Source organism: Euwallacea similis, chromosome 5, assembly GCF_039881205.1.
Source record: "Euwallacea similis isolate ESF13 chromosome 5, ESF131.1, whole genome shotgun sequence".
Taxonomy (NCBI): domain Eukaryota; kingdom Metazoa; phylum Arthropoda; class Insecta; order Coleoptera; family Curculionidae; genus Euwallacea; species Euwallacea similis.
This window is the reverse complement of record NC_089613.1, coordinates 1027265-1043506: the sequence shown is the minus strand read 5'-3', so window position 1 is coordinate 1043506 and position 16242 is coordinate 1027265. Positions and strand designations below refer to the sequence as shown.

Below are 16242 nucleotides of genomic sequence, written 5' to 3'. Positions count from 1 at the left end.
CTGGTTGACACGAGAATTAATTGAATCGCCGTTAGAAAAAATATTTATAACATTTAGATTAACTTAAAATGCTACATCACACGTCCCTTTAGATCTGCATAGATCTGGAATGAATACAAATGAAGACCCATAACCGATAAATTCAGAATAATATGATTACTAGCATTTCCTTTCTCCATGTATTGGAATATCAATTTTGCAATTAATCATACCAATTTTAAAGCCACTTTGCTTGTGAATACGCCGTGCCTTTGCGCATGAACGCCTACCACTCCTGTCAATGAATGATACAAAGAGGGAGAGTTCCATAAGCCAAAAAACACTGTGTATCAATCACCTACGTCTCAATTGCAATAACCCACTAATTAAGGTATCAGACAGAGGTGGAGACTTCAGTAATTCACACCCCCTTACCTTCGCATCTGTCAATAAGTAACGAGGGAAAGGAGCTCTTAATATTAAATTCATCAGAAAAATAACTTATATATGAGATTACACTTCTATAATCGTACCGCTTGTCACTAAGCCACGCCCCAAAGACGCCTATCTGCCGGTGAACCACGCCTCCCAATACTGCCGCGTACTAACGAAGGCATCAGAAGCGAAAATTTCACACATTTCCTCATTGCACTGTCTAAAAGCCACGAATATCTTATTACTAAAAAATTTTTGATTTCCAATAAATCAAAAGCGAATAAAACAAAGCCGCCCTTTTCTCCCTCTGTCGATTGAAAACGACAAAGGCTGTCGGAAAAGGGGAGCACATCCGGCAAAACAACACTGCAGTGTTGTCTCAGCCATCGTCTGTTCAATATTTACCTGAATGTCAGCGAAAAATGGGGAAATTCTGTGTAAATTTGTTTGAAGACGTTACGTAAGGGAGAGAAGTTTATATTCGAAAGCTTTCTAGTTTATTTATCTGTGACAATTTTCAATTTGATGTTTCAGGTCAATTTTCCGGGAGCAGTGCCAGCGTGACCGGTTACAGCACTATCAATAGCAGGAAATCCAGGTCCAGCAGGGTAAATAGGAATAACAGGCAAAGCACAATCAACAAGTCTTTCGATAGCGACTGTGGTATGTTTTAAGCCAAAAAACCAGAGACTAAAATACATAAACAAAGCTGATATTTGCAAATAATGAGTTATTGCCTCGGCTACCGTACGAGAATATGTCGGGTATATAATTCCGGCACTATTTACCTGCCTCTGGATGTTGAAAAATTAAAGGGGGATTAATGCCCGACTATTAATCGAGTGTATGTTTTGCTGATTGAAACATATGAAGCTGAATAAATCATGCTCGGACATTCGGTATAAAAGATTAAAAATTCAAATATATCGACTCACTGGGGCAGCAGATAAACCAGTGTTTGTTGAGATGAATATATATTTGGGCGTAACATATTGATATCAAGTTACGCCTAGTTATTATAATCCAATTACACATTCTACGAACAATCAAAAGAGACTCCTCCCCTAGGGCGTTCTATTAGCTAACGTATGAAGGTCGTAGCTTGCAGGTACGCCTCAACTGTCTTAGTTGGAAAAAATTTTTTGGAACAAGTGCCTTATGCCTGGAGAAATATTGAAACCTCAGAAAGTTAGAATTTCTTAGAATATATCTATATAGGGTGTTTCAAAACTGCACGGCACTATTTCCGGTACATATTCTCTAGTGTAAAATAAAGAAAAAGTTCATATGAACATGGGTCCTATCTCGATCAGTGGTGGAGTTACAGGGTGTCAAAGTGTAAGAAAATATTAGGTTTTTTTAATTGTGCTTGACCTATTGCAGATAGAGCTTTTAAATTTTATACACATACTAGGTAATGGGTGCTGCTTAACACGAGACTAAATTACGTTCAACTACTATGCAGGGTATTGCTTTTTCTAAGGTCTTGCTCCATAAAATTCTTTAGGAAAACTTGTTAGTACGCCTCTGACGTATTCTAATATTTTTCTTTCATTCTCCAATCTATTACCTAAATTTTATCTCTCTTGAATTTTGGTCGAATTCTGTTCAGTTTCCTCATACATTAATGATTTATTGAATTCAGTTACATATTCAGGCGTTGTCCTAATGCTATACGAAGTGCCCAAGATTCATGGATCGTCGTGCTCAATGCTGTATTCAAAAAAACGGAGTTCCTTTAAATTCTGCCTCGTTTTAAATTTATTCTTTAAAATTACAATTTTGTGTATCAGTCTTTTTAATAAAAAATATCAAAATATTATAAGCTTCTTGATGTCTGAAAAATGTGACTGAATTCAATAAATAATTAATTTATGAGGAAACTGAACAGAATTCGATCAAAATTCAAGAGAGATAAAATTTAGATAATAGATTGGAGAATTAAAGAAAAATATTAGAATATATCAGTGGGGTACTAGCAAGTTTTTCTAAAGGATTTTATGGAGCAAGACCCTAGAAAATGCAATACCCTGTAGAGTAGTTGAAGGCAATTTAGACTCGTGTTAAGCAGCACCCATTACCTAGTACGCATATAAAATCTAAAAGCTCTACCTGCAATAGGTCAAGCACAATAAAAAAACCTAATATTTTCTTACACTTTGACACCCTGTAACTCCACCACTGATCGAGATAGGACCCATGTGCATATGAACTTTTTCTTTATTTTACACTAGAGAATATGTACCTGAAATAGTGCTGTGCAATTTTGAAACACCCTGTATAATTGATAAGCACGACCAAATTGGCATCGCCATTGTCTTAATTTAAAAAAAAACACTTATGTCCCGATAAAGATTTCTATCGGACAAAAATAATTAAATTATAACTAAAACTAATTGAACACGCCTATCAGACAGAAAATATATCTACAATTAGCAATGGAATTCGAAGCTCAACATTCTTCAGTGTTAAAAATTAAACGAGATTCGTTCCTCTAAGCTTTCTATTGGTCGTTGCGTAAGCGAACTATACGTAATGGGATGTCTTTAAGGTCAGTAATTAAATATAATATATATTGTGAGTATACTAGTGCTAAATTAATCGATGACGTCTATTAAGAAGTCGTCATAAAAGATCAAATTCAGAAACACAAAGTTCATCAATCAAAGACATTAAATATATCAAATTAAAATTTAATATTTTAAATGATAAGAGTTTGATTGACGAACCAAAATAATAAAACATCCATAAAATTCAGCACACAATTCGAAAACTATGCCGTCTCAGAACATTATGTTTCATAGGAGCCGCGAAACCAAAAACAGCGGCCCAATCATATGTTTTTACTTTAAACCGGTGACAATTCTGTCATTTTTATTGGTCGATTCTCTAGACCCATTTTTATCGTAATATTAGAAACCACGCCCGCGACCATCAAGGCAGCTTTTTATTTGACATTTATTTGACACTCCATCAATGAACGTCAAGAAGCTGATGAAGAATAACTGCTAAATAGAATTAGAAAAAACCTTCTATTGAGGTTCCCAGAGCATTTTCTTGGTCATGAGGTGAAAACTAAGCCACGCCTGCTACAAGCAATTGAACAAGGATCCCCCCTAGAAAGGTCATAGTGTTAGAAACAAACCACACCCACGACCAGGACAAACGAAAGTGGCTACGCTCCCGGGTCAATTCTAACCTCTAAAATGGAGGCAGTTTTATTAATGGTGACTTATAAATGCACCTCTCCCGTTCTTGATAATGGCCAATTTCATATGCTTCACGCTATGTATTTGACTCATAATATATTCATTTCTAAAGCTCGCGTTGGAAGCATTTATCCATTTAACGGCACGAATCAGACACGAAATTGCCCATTCTCAACTTTTATTACTTATTACAAAAGCGCACATACAGCCATTATCTACTAGTTTTAGTGGCTTTAAACCCAGGTTTAAATCCAAAAGATTCAGTTGCTGTGCAGAATTATCGTTGACATTTTGTTCAGTAAGTATTCAGGGAGGCACGTGCAACTCACCCCCCAAGTTTCTCCTATTAACTGATTACGTTTGATTCCGAGTTGTTTAATAATTGAATGGTGCCGCAATGCTCAAAGCTAAAGTTGAGATTTCCGACACAACACCTAATCGGAAGGGATATGCTTATCCCCAACTAATTTCCCAACTTTCCGCCATGTGACAAACTTTCGGCTAATAACACCCCAAAGCTATTATCTAGCACGGTATTTTGAGCTTCATATCAATGTAACACATCCATTAAATTTCTATATTACTAGGAATTTGTATAACTAGGGGCGGGGCCTCTAGATATTGGTATTCACGGTACCGCCCTCTTGACTGATGCTGATTATTTAAATCCGACGTTCTGACCAATTAACGATTAGTGGGAGAAGCGTTTTGCAAATTGGGACGTGAAATTTAGTACTGTTCTTCTTTCTGCTGTTACGTAAACATTTGTGTCGGCGAAATGCTTCTTATTTGAAACGAAATGTCCAGATTTATCACCGATATGGGCACGTTCGAGTTGTAATGGGCCAATTTGTTTGTTTAGAGCCGCTCAAAAACGTCGAGAAAGACATAAATAACTCCTATACTACTTAGGAGGAAATACCGCCATGAGATAAATTCAAATGGAGATTTGTTCGAAACTCGTTTTGGAGATGATTTGGTAGAGAGAAACAATTTCTTTGTATTGCAGGGAGCAATTACTGTGGCTGTCCAGGATCTGCAGGAGTTTCTCATCCTGAAACTTTGACCGTTACTTTGACCGCCGATCGTGGAATTGGTTATGGACTCACTGTCTCAGTTGGAGATCCTACTGATAACCGATCAGCTGAGGTGCTGATCACTAGGATTACTCCAAATTCTCCTGCGTATAGGTAAGAAAATTTTCTTCAGCATAAATTCAATTTACGCCCTCAACAATTCTGGTAAGCTTCCATATTGTATGACTGAGTCTGGATCTCGCTACATACAAAATATGATACGAGGCTGCATCCAGGAAAATTTCCAATCCTCGATCGCTCTTTTCTGGCTGTCGATACTTTTTCACGAGAGCGTGCTCCAGAGAGCAATCGGATTTATAAATTTCCTCATGTTTGTTTCCAGACTGTTCCAGTTTATTAGCCTATTATGCTCGCAAACGCGGCTGTAGCCCCGGGAAACATTTGCTTAACAACCCCGCTTATTCCAGGAACAATTCGACGAATCTTAAACGCGTCCCTGAAAACCATAATAATAAATAGCCAACTCTATGAGGAATAATTTCCCTGTTTGAGGCCGCCTCTACATCACCCGGTTAGTTGAATTTATATTTCGCCTGAGAGCTATTTTGACGGGTAATTTTTGCTTCCCCCGCGTGTATACGATGCCAGAGAGAGATAACCTCAAGGAGAGGATTTAATAAGCTTTTGATTGTATTACTCCTCCACCCATGTGTGAAATGGAACCCCGCACAAATACTCATGTACTGTGATCAAGCCCTTAATAATAATCAAAATGGCTGCAGATGATTGACAAATCTCAGCTAGCGCCATCTTGTGTGACTAACGGTTGCCACTAAGACTGTAAATTATTCAAAATGACGATTACGGACGCCATTTTGGATAATTTACAACAACTTTTATGGCGCTATTTTTCTGCGTGTTATTTGACAAAAATAAATAAAAACCCCCCAGACGCCATTTTGAGTAGTTTACAGGCTTGTAACGCCATTTGCTCGGGTTTTATTTATTACTCATAATATCATCAGAATTACACGCCTTTTTATGTTTGCGTTTTGCTCGCCTGAAGCCGCGTTTAGTTATACGAATGCTAGTCAATATAAGCGCCTTATATACTTTATGTTCCCTTAACAAATAGCAAATTGACGCCCTCTTGAGACTTCTCCAGAGGCGTAGGTAAGATACCTGCACTAGCTAATCGCATAATTACAAAGTTTGCTCCAATTTTCCTCCCAATTTGAGAACCGCTGCACGAGCTGTAAGTCGTTGTATCTCGTAATTACTAAAGGGGGTAATGAGACTCTAACTATTTTGCCGTAATATAATAGAAGCCAACTAGGGATGTTGCAAACTATATAACTTTTGACGAACATCCGCCTCTGCTTTGAGAGGTTATCGAATTTGCTTCATTTAGTTTGTTCTTCGGAATTACAAACTTTTTGAGTGCACCATATTAGGTATAAGTACAGAGATGCTTTGAAAGCTGTCCAATGATTCATAGATGACGTCACTATATTGTCTAGTCAGTCCATGGTCAGTTGTCAAAATGACATCTCTAGGTTTCTTCGCTCTCAGGAATATTTTTATACCATAGCTGGCATGAGATAATTGCAAAAAACTCTTTACATCTAATTTTTCACTTTTAGCACTGCAATCCGTTTGTAAAAATAGTTGCAAATAAAACCGATAGCCGCCGGGCACATTAACCGATCCATTGTTTGAGCTGGCATTAGCGGACGCAATTAATTGAATACCTCAACAATTCCCCATAAATTATTATTCCCTCTACCTGTCTGTATTTCATATTAACCCTTTGTGGTCGACAGCAGCATAAATTGACCGTTCATTGAATTTAAATCATCTCTCCAACTCCGCGTGTAATTACTATCTGCTAATTATTAGGAGAATTGAGCAAAAACCCCTAGTAATCAGGCACAATTAAATAGCACGATGAATGGCAACATTGCAGCGTTCTTTTGTTTCAAATTTACCATGGTTGAACATCGGGCTACAAAGTTAGGTGCAGAACCAACATTGTTGTCAGACTTCGTGGATTATCTGGTCGCACTGCGGGAGAAATTTTAAATACAGCACATGTAAGCGTTTGAATGAGCGCCATAAGAACGTTTCCCCTCAGGAAAAGTGCTTTTGCTTCGGATCTAACGAATCTTATTATTTTGATTTGATATGAAGTTTCAAGTCGATAAAAGGAACTTATGAATTCCAGATGCAGCTGTCTTCAAGTGGGAGACAGAATCGTCTCGGTCAACCACCAATCAAATCTCACGTTGCAAGAGATTACGTCCATATTGGAAATGGGGGCCGACGCCACTGGGGGCCGGACCGTTACTTTGACCACGGAATTCGACGTCGCGGACACCATTGTGCCCTCCAGTGGCGTGTTTACGGTTCGAATGGCCAGGAGGGGGCCCAATTTAGGAATCACCATAACGGGTAAAGACTGTGATAAAATATAGAACGATGAGGGGTACGAGATTTAAAACTTTGTCGCAAACTTTTTTTTAATTTTCAAATATTGAGCGACGATATCTCGAAAGTTAGTAGAGCAATAACTTTAATAAATATCTCTAAATAATCATCTGCATCCGCTCGATAAACCTACAGAAGCTGGGTTCGAATGTCTGTGTCGGTCTTCGAGCTACGGGGCCCTTTTGACACTCATTTTCAAACTTCTCACATCCGGTTTCCTATGTAATGAAGAACGAAACGCTCTACACACATCCTTATATAAAATCCTTTGCTAAACCCTTTCAAGAGCGTATTGCCCTGGATTTTGTTCTTAAACCTCCACATTCCGTAATAAGTTGCTTGAAAAGCGAAAAAGAAAAGCCGATAATCAGCCAAGTACTCACTTTCTATAGCTCGAGCCGTTGTTAAAAGACACTTAATCACGAAACCTCGATGGGTGGCAGATTTGTCGCCCCGTTAAGCAGTTTTACACGGCTCGGAATACGTTTACTAGGCATTTTTCAAGTGGCCTTTGAGGCTTCACGAGAAGAGATTTTTTTCGCACTTACTTCAGCAAAAGCAAAATTGTTATAGCCTCTAAGCACCAGCCTGAGGAGCCCTTTTTGATATCTGAAATCCGACGGGGGTCGATTGCGCATCGTACTGGGACTTTGCATGCAGGCGACCGGCTGCTTTCCATCGATGGACGCCCTTTGGATCATTTGAGGTACGTTTAATTGTTAATTGCGCTTTTTAGCGGAAAATAACGCGCTCAGTGTTTCGTCCCCATTTAGATTTGTTTATCGATCGCCCCCTTTACCGAGTTTCCACAACAAAACAATACCACTTTAATGGGCTTACTTTTAACTTGAGTGGTTCCAAGGAAGAGCAATTTACTTGAGCTTTTTAAAATCGTACAAATTGCTCTTTTAATTTACTCAGTTTGATGATATTACGGCGGATCGGCCAATGCGCAATCCAATCACACTCCGAATTTGCTTTTTTGATATTTCCATCACACGTGTATCTAAAAGTAAACGAAAACGAGTAAAAACATGTTATTCCATGGTATTTAATATATATCCAAATACATATACATGAAAGCTGGGGAATTGCTTTATGCAAGCCCTTAGGGCCCTGCCCGGCATATTGAAATTTACATATACAGATTTAGATTAAATAAGTTCTACTACTGCAAAGTTTAAATATGTTTTTTGCGTTTTTTTCAGTTTGGAATCGGCATTTGACCTCTTCCAATCGTCAAACAACGAAATCGTCACCCTTAAAGTAGAGAAAACTGAAACTGAGAACTCCAACTTGTTCCTGGATAGCGTGGTTTACACCGTAGAACTTCATAGGTGAGTTTGCAGAATATCCAGAATTTTATTTAGTTGGAGCATGGATGGATTATTAGCAAATGTAATCAACTGATGCATTACTTGCATCCCAGCTTAAAACCTGGAAATATTTTCACTCCTTATAATATGGGATTCGTTATAAAACAGGGGTATTGAAACAGGGTATTTGAAGTATTGTGGTTTTATTTTTAAGGGAGCATTAACCACCTCAGGAGGTGACTAAAAGAGATTAAACCTGTAAATTTTCACTCTTCTGACGTGCTAATCGCCCCTTAAAACAAACAAAATCACAAGACTTCAAACCCCCTTATAAAGCGATACAGGACGCGAGTTTTCTAATTTTGATTTTCTATGATATCCCGTACGTGTGTAGGCTGATAAAGGTCACGAGTTTTCCACCAAAATCGTTAAAACAAACGCAAATCTTTGCACATGAACTGTTGTACTAGTCCAAACAAAAACAAAAAAAAGAACTGAAGGGCCTTTCTTCTGCCGTTGCAGCGGGCATTATCTTGATTGTGCGGCAGCACACAATCCAAACACTAATGACCCGGAACGTAACAGCCACTCGAAATGCTTTAGATTTGCCAGAGTTGTCCGGTTACAACATAAATTATACTCTCAAACATTGCGGGTGTTTATATTGTTCTCATGGAGAACACCGTGCTCCAATCCGTGCTCCATTATGTCGAGTTCCAACAATAAACAAGGTTCGTCAGTGGTTGAAGAGTGAGGAGTAAACAAACCCTAGCGATTTTACCCCGATATCTCTCATATTACCCGTTCGTGTGTGTGTTAATTGGAAACCTTTAGAAATTTGCTATCGAGCTGTGTCAAATTGGCTAAAGTAGTTGAGTTACAATGAGTAGTTTTGTGCCATGGAATTCGGCGTTAGTGCTGATTTAATAGCGCTGTGTAGAAAATATTACAGCTTCGGGTATTGAAAAAGAACTTAAGAAAAAAAACGTAGTACTGCGCCGCTTAATATAAAAATTCGCTTTCGTTATTCAGTAACTAGACTACGAAGGATTTCTTTCAAATTCCGTATGGTTAACTGTGGATACTCAGTTGCCACATAGATGCAGTTTTTATGTAGTGTCATTTATTCAGCTCTCTGTCAGATCATATCAAGTAAACTATTAGATGCCACAATTTTAATCTGAGTTTATTTTGATTATGAGACCTGCAATTCAAGCTCCCGCCAGTTATGAAATTTGTTTAGTGATTGGTTCACACCACAATTATTACAGCATCGCATTATGAAACTCTTAAATGTCTAAAAAGACCATACAAAGCAAAAATAGAGGCTTACTGTCATCAAGAGTAGTCCTACTTCATGACAATGCACTCCCGCATGCAGCAATAGAGACTAAAGAGCTACTTAAGAATTTCGGATGGGAAGTATTTAACCATTCACCGTACAGTCCTGACTTGGCACCAAGTGACTTTCACCTGGTCATAGGATGGAAGTGTGGGTGGGAAAACAGCAATTCAACACAAATGAGGAATTAAAACGGTGTGTGCAAGATAAGCTAGCGCACAAACGGCAAGGTATGAAGAGGGGGTTGAAAAACTTGTTGTCCATTACGACAAATGCCTTAAAGCGCTTGGTAACTATGTCGAAAAGTAGTTTGGATGTATAAGTAACTTTTATACAGATTGCGGCGACGATTAGTGTTTATATCTATATATATTGTGACGTTTCATGTCTATGAATACGCATCCGGTACAATCGCTCTGAAGAAATTCCCGTACCACTCGATTATTGTAGGCAGAACAATCGTCCTGTTGGAACCAGACGTTTTCTAATCGAATCTATGGGGTATTAGTAATTTTAGTTGGTAAATTAGTATTTTTGTTTATTTTCTATATAAAAATAAACGATGTTGTCTATACGCAAATTGTTAATAGCGCAACTCAAAATTTATTGCATTATTTGGCGAGCCATAACACACCTTCTTCGAAAGTTTTAGGTTTACTAAATTCAGTTCCCGTCGCCGCTGCACCACAGATCGTACCAGATGCGCGACGTAGATGCGCGTTGATAAACATTAAACGTCACAATATATATAGATATATACACTAATCGTCGCCGCAATCTGTATATAAAAACATGTTTTGCCGACTTCATTTGGTTTCGCTAATTAACTGGAACTTGGAAAAAATAGCCCTTGTATTTGACATTGTTGGAATACTAATAGCATAGATGTAGAAATTTCTTCTACTTACATACACGAGTATTTACGTACTCATTTAACGGGGCTAAGAGGAGCCATGAAAAATATAAATTTTGCCTCAGGGTTTTTAAAATTTGTCAAATTTTAAACATTGAGTTATAAGAATTTTGTGTTGCCACTGGAATGCGGTGACTAATCTCGTTTTTTTAATTAATATTTTTTCTTTACTTTTAATAAAATAATCCATTGAAGTTCATAAGTTCTTCCTGTAAGAATCCTTCAAATGTGGCAAATGATGTAAATTGGGAACATCTAAGAGATTCCCTAAGGATTTATAAACTCATCTCGAGAAATATTGAACAGGAATTTCACTTTTCCCCATATTTAGCTCTTGGTGGTCCCCTAAAATTAACTCACTATGTTAGATTTTAATATCTCAACGATCTTGTTTTGTTAGGTAACCCGAGGCGTATCTAATACCCGCTGAGAAAGATATACCTCTTATGTTGTTCAAATTTAGTATGTTAAGATACAAATTCACAAGCCAGCTCATACTTGCACCACTAGTCCAAGGCATATGTGCCATTTTTTTGGAAAAAAAGGAATATGGTCCTATGTAGACGAGAATTGCAAATATGGCACAATGCACCCGGCAGTGGAGAACGGACAGTTGCTAGTGGACTATTTGGGGCTGAAGGGCGCTTAAAGAGAAATATTAGGGGTTTCCAACACGACCCCTTCGAGGACGGTTGGGTAAAGGAGGCCAGAGCAGTGGCGTCCCCATGTGCTCGACACCTTGACGCCATGGCTTATTAACGTGTTGAAGCTTGGTCAATGGGTAAAATCTGGGGGTGTGGGTTCTAATGCGTTTGGGTGGTGTATAGGTTAGTAGAAGTAAATGAAAATAAAATCTTAAATTTTGTATTTTTGGACTTTTTTCTTTGTTTTGCCACGAAAAACTCCAGGCCAACTGTATTCAAAAAGACTCTTGGCCTGGTGTTCTGACGGCCGAGTAATGTGGGATTCACCAAAGCACTTACCCACTAAAAACCTTAAAAGAACCTTCTTAGACTCCAAAACTAGCCCTGAAGGATATGTGTAGGTCGAAGAGGACTGCAAGTTGCAACGTTCTAGTCAACTCGTCCTCTTCTGCGGTCTCCTCGTCTGATGTAATTGCAGAGCATTACTGCTTACTGTCTTTCTGAACCAATTCGGTCATGTTGTATTTCTTTTTGCTCTCAGATTTTTCCGATTTCACATTCATACTATTGCGTTCCGCGTCTGTTACCTTTCTCCCTTCTCCGGCGTTAGTTCCCCGGACTCGGGAGAAAAGGCATCCAGGAGTCACCACGTGGAGGTACGGATAAGTTTTTGATCCCCAGAGAAAACCCGAATTAACTTGAACTAACATAATTTTAAGGGTATTTCTGTCCGTCGTAAGTCCCGAAGGGCAAGATCTAGAGTCTAGGGAGAACAAGGAAGAAAACTTTAATTCTACCCAAAGATAGCTGAGACGAGAACTGAGGACAACGGGAGTCATTGGCTACCCTCTTCAACCCTTAACTATCCCTTCACTTTGATTGGTGGGGGAATAGGCTCAAGGAGTAGAAGTGAACATAAAGATAGAGCAGAATTGATTTAGAAACAGATTTTACCTAAAAAAATATGGAAAATTAACTAATAAATAAGAAAATTCTTAGTTTAATTTTATATTGAGGAAATGGCGGTGAAAAACCAAAAGCTAATCGTCCCTTAAGCCTTCTGCTGAACGTGTCTGGAATTTGGCTCGAATAACGTTGTTAAAGTACCTGCTATTAAAAAGCGAAAGATTTAATTATTGAAGAATAATATGAAACTAATGCTGAAACCTCAAACTCCACTTTGATTATTCCTCACTCTCTATTACTACTAATAATTAAGCGATTTTATGGATTTTCCTATTAAGAAGCCTCAGCTATAATTTATTGCCATCCACTTCTGGCTGCAGAATGTAGATCTCATCGTTAATTGGGAGGCTTCCCGATGATATTAAGGGCGAAACATGAAGTCGACCGTAATTATCCGCGATATTAATCCCGCGTTTTCATTCAATCTCCATAGTATTGGGGAATATCCGCCATTTAGACCCTCATGCGTTAATGAGGCTTTTATTAAATCACCATTGTGCGCGATTTCAATGCAATAGTCAGTCTACTTTGCAGGTATGGGGGTCCTCTAGGAATCACCATATCCGGAAGTGAAGATAGCGGAGAACCCATCGTGTTGTCCAGGTTAACTGAAGGTAGATGTATTATACCGTTCACCTATATTTTCTATATGTTATTTTCTTCTTTAAGGAGGTTTGGCGGAAAAAACTGGAGCTCTCCATGTGGGTGATAGAATTTTGGCAATTAATGGAGATAGCCTGGAACAAAGGCCTCTCTCCGATGCCATTCGGTTACTGCAAACTTCCGGGGATCGCGTTCAGCTAAAAATAGCCAGAAATATCAAAAACGGTGCTAAACATAACATTATTTTACATTCTAAACGCAAATTTAGACCCTTTAGGATTGGAAGAGCCTCGGTGCAGCTATTCCAGTCCAGGCCTCATGAGTGTGGATAGTGCCATTCACAGCTGGGACAGCAGCAACCCTGGAGATCCTCAGATCGAAAACACTTATGGTAAAACCTATAATAAGTAAAAAAATAATGTACATTTAAACTGGAAATTCAAGAATTCAAAGATATAGAGAGCGTGCTGAGCGAACCGTTATCCTACCAAGAACACCAATTCTCCGATCATCATCATGACAAAGAGCTGACGCTAACAAAAAACCGAAAAAGAAATTCGGAGCTGCAGTACTACTCGGATACTGAGGAGATGTTTTGTCCCAGCCCCTTACCACTGCCCAATTACAATTTCGGGAACACCATGGGGTGAGAATATACAGTACTATAATATTCCCACACCAATTTCTCTTTCGCGTTGCTCAGACACTATAATCATCATGCTGGTACCATTGAACGTCTCACAAGTTCCTGTAGCTCTGAAAATATGGTGGAAAAAGAGGTGTATCATGTGACCCTTTATAAGGATTCAATTTATGATGATTATGGCTTCAGCGTTAGTGATGGTCTCTACGTTAAAGGCGTTTATATTAACCGGATACGAAAAGGCGGTCCTGCTGATATAGTGGGTCTGCTAAGGCCATACGATAGGATAATTCAAGTTAGTAGCTCCTGGGTTATATTTTTTTACCGTATCACGATTTTTTGTAGGTGAACGACACGAAAACCACGGATTTTGACTGTTGTTTAACAGTGCCCTTGATAGCCTCAGCTGGAGATAGGCTGGAGCTAATCGTCACTAGGAACCCAAACTTGTTACCTATAGAAAAAGTATGAGTAAATAAATATTAATAGATAATGAGTCTTTGGTGGAATAAAATTTTCTTGCAGGCTATTCATGGCGTAACGAAGATGTCGTTCTCCTCGAGCCACAGCACTATAACAAAGACTTTATAGATTATTATTTATTATCAAATAAATAATTCCAAGTTTATAATAAAATAAAATATTTATTTTTATCTTAGTTGACATTATATCACCATTTACAATTTAGTATGGTTACTAAAACAAATTCTGTTATATAAATACAGTTTGATATTACTATTGGAAGTTTTTTTTCATAGCTACACAACATTGGATTCTCAATAAATACTTAAACATACAACAAAATCCACGCATTTTCTCACACTCGCTTAAATGAAGGACTCTTATATTTTACCTAACTATATACACAAAATTTATTATTGGAAAAATATCTTACAAGGTTATAAGAGGATTTCAAAATGTCGAAATATGATTCGAGGCAAAGACTTATAAACCACTGACTACACTAGCCAAAAAATTAAATCTTAAAAGTAGCAGAGAAAATTTAAATTGAGCAACAATACTAGCAAATTAAACCTAAATAACAATTATCATCATCTCACTTTCCCACTGAGATTGTCACATCATCAACATTCAATTATCTAACTCTTTGGCTTACCTCTCAAAGCCTTAAGTACCTGACAATTTCCCTACCTAAAACTATGAGAAAAGCAGGTTGCCTTTTGATCGTATAGTCCTTGAATTATAACTAAAATTATTGTTTAAACTATTCATATCACCACCAGCAAAACCATTCAAATCTTTAACCCCATTTTGAAATACTGGGTAGGTGATTTTGTCCTGCCAACTATGCACATAAGGTAGAAGTGTTTCCTTCTGCTCACTTTGCTTCTGATCATATTTTGCCTAAGAAAAACTTGTCTTATTCTCAATTTTCTCTCAGATCAAAACAACCATTTACCTTATTATAATGAAGCACTCCAAAAATCGCCATTAGCATACCCACAATGTTCATTGAAGTCACTGGATTACCCAACACGAACAAAGATAACCCAATGACGAAAATTCTTTTGCTGCAATTGGCCACTGCATATGTCAGAGGAGTGACTAAATTCAAAAGACTAAACGCTATAATGTTTTGCAGCCAGTTTAGGAGGCCATCGGTGAAAAGCAGGGTAATTACCCTATAGTCCTGATAGGTCTATAGAGAGAAATTAAGAATTATCTATTTTTCATAAAAGGCAAATTTACCTTAGTCTTGTCATGTATTAAACTTAGAAAGTCTGCATATAACCATACAGGAAGGAACATTAATAAAGCAAGTCTACCTAGTAGATGCAGCAGTCTTAGGTGATGAATCTTGGTGTCTTTTAATACCTGTCAAATACCAGAATATTGTCTCATGTAGTATAAACATGAAAATTAAAACTCACTTTCTTGGAAAATATATGTTGAAGAGAAAAACCAGCAGTAGCCACTAAAGCACTGATCAATCCAATCATGTCAAAACTGATCTCAGTTAAAGTGGCAATGGCGACTCCTCCAATTATCGGAATAAGGCTAATGTACACTTTAAAGGTCTGCTTTTCACCCATGATAAGTCTTGATAGGAGTACCGTGAAAAGAGGCATTGTAGCTTTGACTGAAACAATATTAGTGCCAAATGTAGTTTGAGGTTTTCAATTAGGTCTCTAACATAAACATATGGCACTTGCGATAATTACATACCTGTATGGGCATAAGATACTGGAACTTTCCAAATACTGACATGACTAAAAACGCTTGCAATAAACTTTCCAAAGGCAAGGGGGATGATCAGTTTGCAGTAATATTTCCAGTCTATATCCACGTATTTCCTGATGCCCCATAGGTTGAAAAAAGGCCCACTGAGGATAGTAATTGTGAGCAATTGAACCATTGTCATGGTCATGGGGTACGGAAATTCGTTGAGAACAGTCTTCCCGATCACATTGTTTGTGGAGCTGACAACGTACCATGCTAAACACAGCAATACAATGCTTAAAATTTCTTTGCCCCTTTTTGGGTCAGCCATGATACGTTGGCAGGAACACAACCCCTAAAATAGCCTCTATCAGCTGATTGAGTGACAGACTTTAATGTGACGAGGATTCAAACTGCTAGAGCGGAGTTGAATGTTAGTCAAATCTCGATATCGATATTGGATTTCCTGATATAGAATGTTATACAG

The 16242-nt window shown here is 38.0% G+C and overlaps 2 protein-coding genes across 6 annotated transcripts in view; one reads left to right on the top strand and one right to left on the bottom strand.

The window, feature by feature from the left end:
- Window positions 1-14310, top strand: part of Grip (Glutamate receptor interacting protein) — a 54898-nt gene extending 40588 nt beyond the window's left edge. For 3 of the 4 annotated variants that reach the window (XM_066390122.1, XM_066390125.1, XM_066390124.1), the window contains exons 8-19: window positions 949-1077; window positions 4633-4813; window positions 6885-7111; window positions 7721-7853; window positions 8356-8484; window positions 12863-12942; window positions 12998-13156; window positions 13200-13322; window positions 13376-13577; window positions 13635-13869; window positions 13920-14039; window positions 14100-14310. In XM_066390122.1, the coding sequence (XP_066246219.1) occupies window positions 949-1077; window positions 4633-4813; window positions 6885-7111; window positions 7721-7853; window positions 8356-8484; window positions 12863-12942; window positions 12998-13156; window positions 13200-13322; window positions 13376-13577; window positions 13635-13869; window positions 13920-14039; window positions 14100-14165 (1784 nt within the window). In that variant the 3' untranslated portion in view covers window positions 14166-14310. The remainder of the gene's footprint in view (window positions 1-948; window positions 1078-4632; window positions 4814-6884; window positions 7112-7720; window positions 7854-8355; window positions 8485-12862; window positions 12943-12997; window positions 13157-13199; window positions 13323-13375; window positions 13578-13634; window positions 13870-13919; window positions 14040-14099) is intronic. The other variant, XM_066390123.1, reaches the window with a different exon arrangement.
- LOC136408905 (solute carrier family 35 member E1 homolog) lies at window positions 14199-16184 on the bottom strand. 2 transcript variants are annotated; one of them, XM_066390126.1, is made up of 5 exons: window positions 15762-16174; window positions 15467-15675; window positions 15285-15410; window positions 14995-15234; window positions 14199-14939 (listed from the first exon to the last, which is right to left on the bottom strand). In XM_066390126.1, exons 1-5 carry the CDS (start codon window positions 16084-16086, stop codon window positions 14733-14735), a joined length of 1107 nt encoding a protein of 368 aa, XP_066246223.1. In that variant the 5' UTR covers window positions 16087-16174; the 3' UTR covers window positions 14199-14732. The 2 variants fall into 2 exon arrangements, with proteins under 2 accessions (XP_066246223.1, XP_066246224.1); XM_066390127.1 differs by having other exon boundaries at window positions 14797-14949; window positions 15762-16184.
- Between the last annotated feature and the right edge of the window lie 58 nt (window positions 16185-16242).

What these genes read in the sequence shown, in the direction of transcription:
- LOC136408905 (XM_066390126.1), bottom strand. Translation starts at nt 16,086, where the DNA reads ATGGCTGACCCAAAAAGGGGCAAAGAAATTTTAAGCATTGTATTGCTG. An exon ending in AACATATATTTTCCAAGAAA is followed by an intron (nt 15,411 to 15,466) that starts GTGAGTTTTAAT and finishes GGTATTTGACAG; the next exon opens with GTATTAAAAGACACCAAGAT. An exon ending in GAGTGCTTCATTATAATAAG is followed by an intron (nt 14,940 to 14,994) that starts GTAAATGGTTGT and finishes AGTTTTTCTTAG; the next exon opens with GCAAAATATGATCAGAAGCA.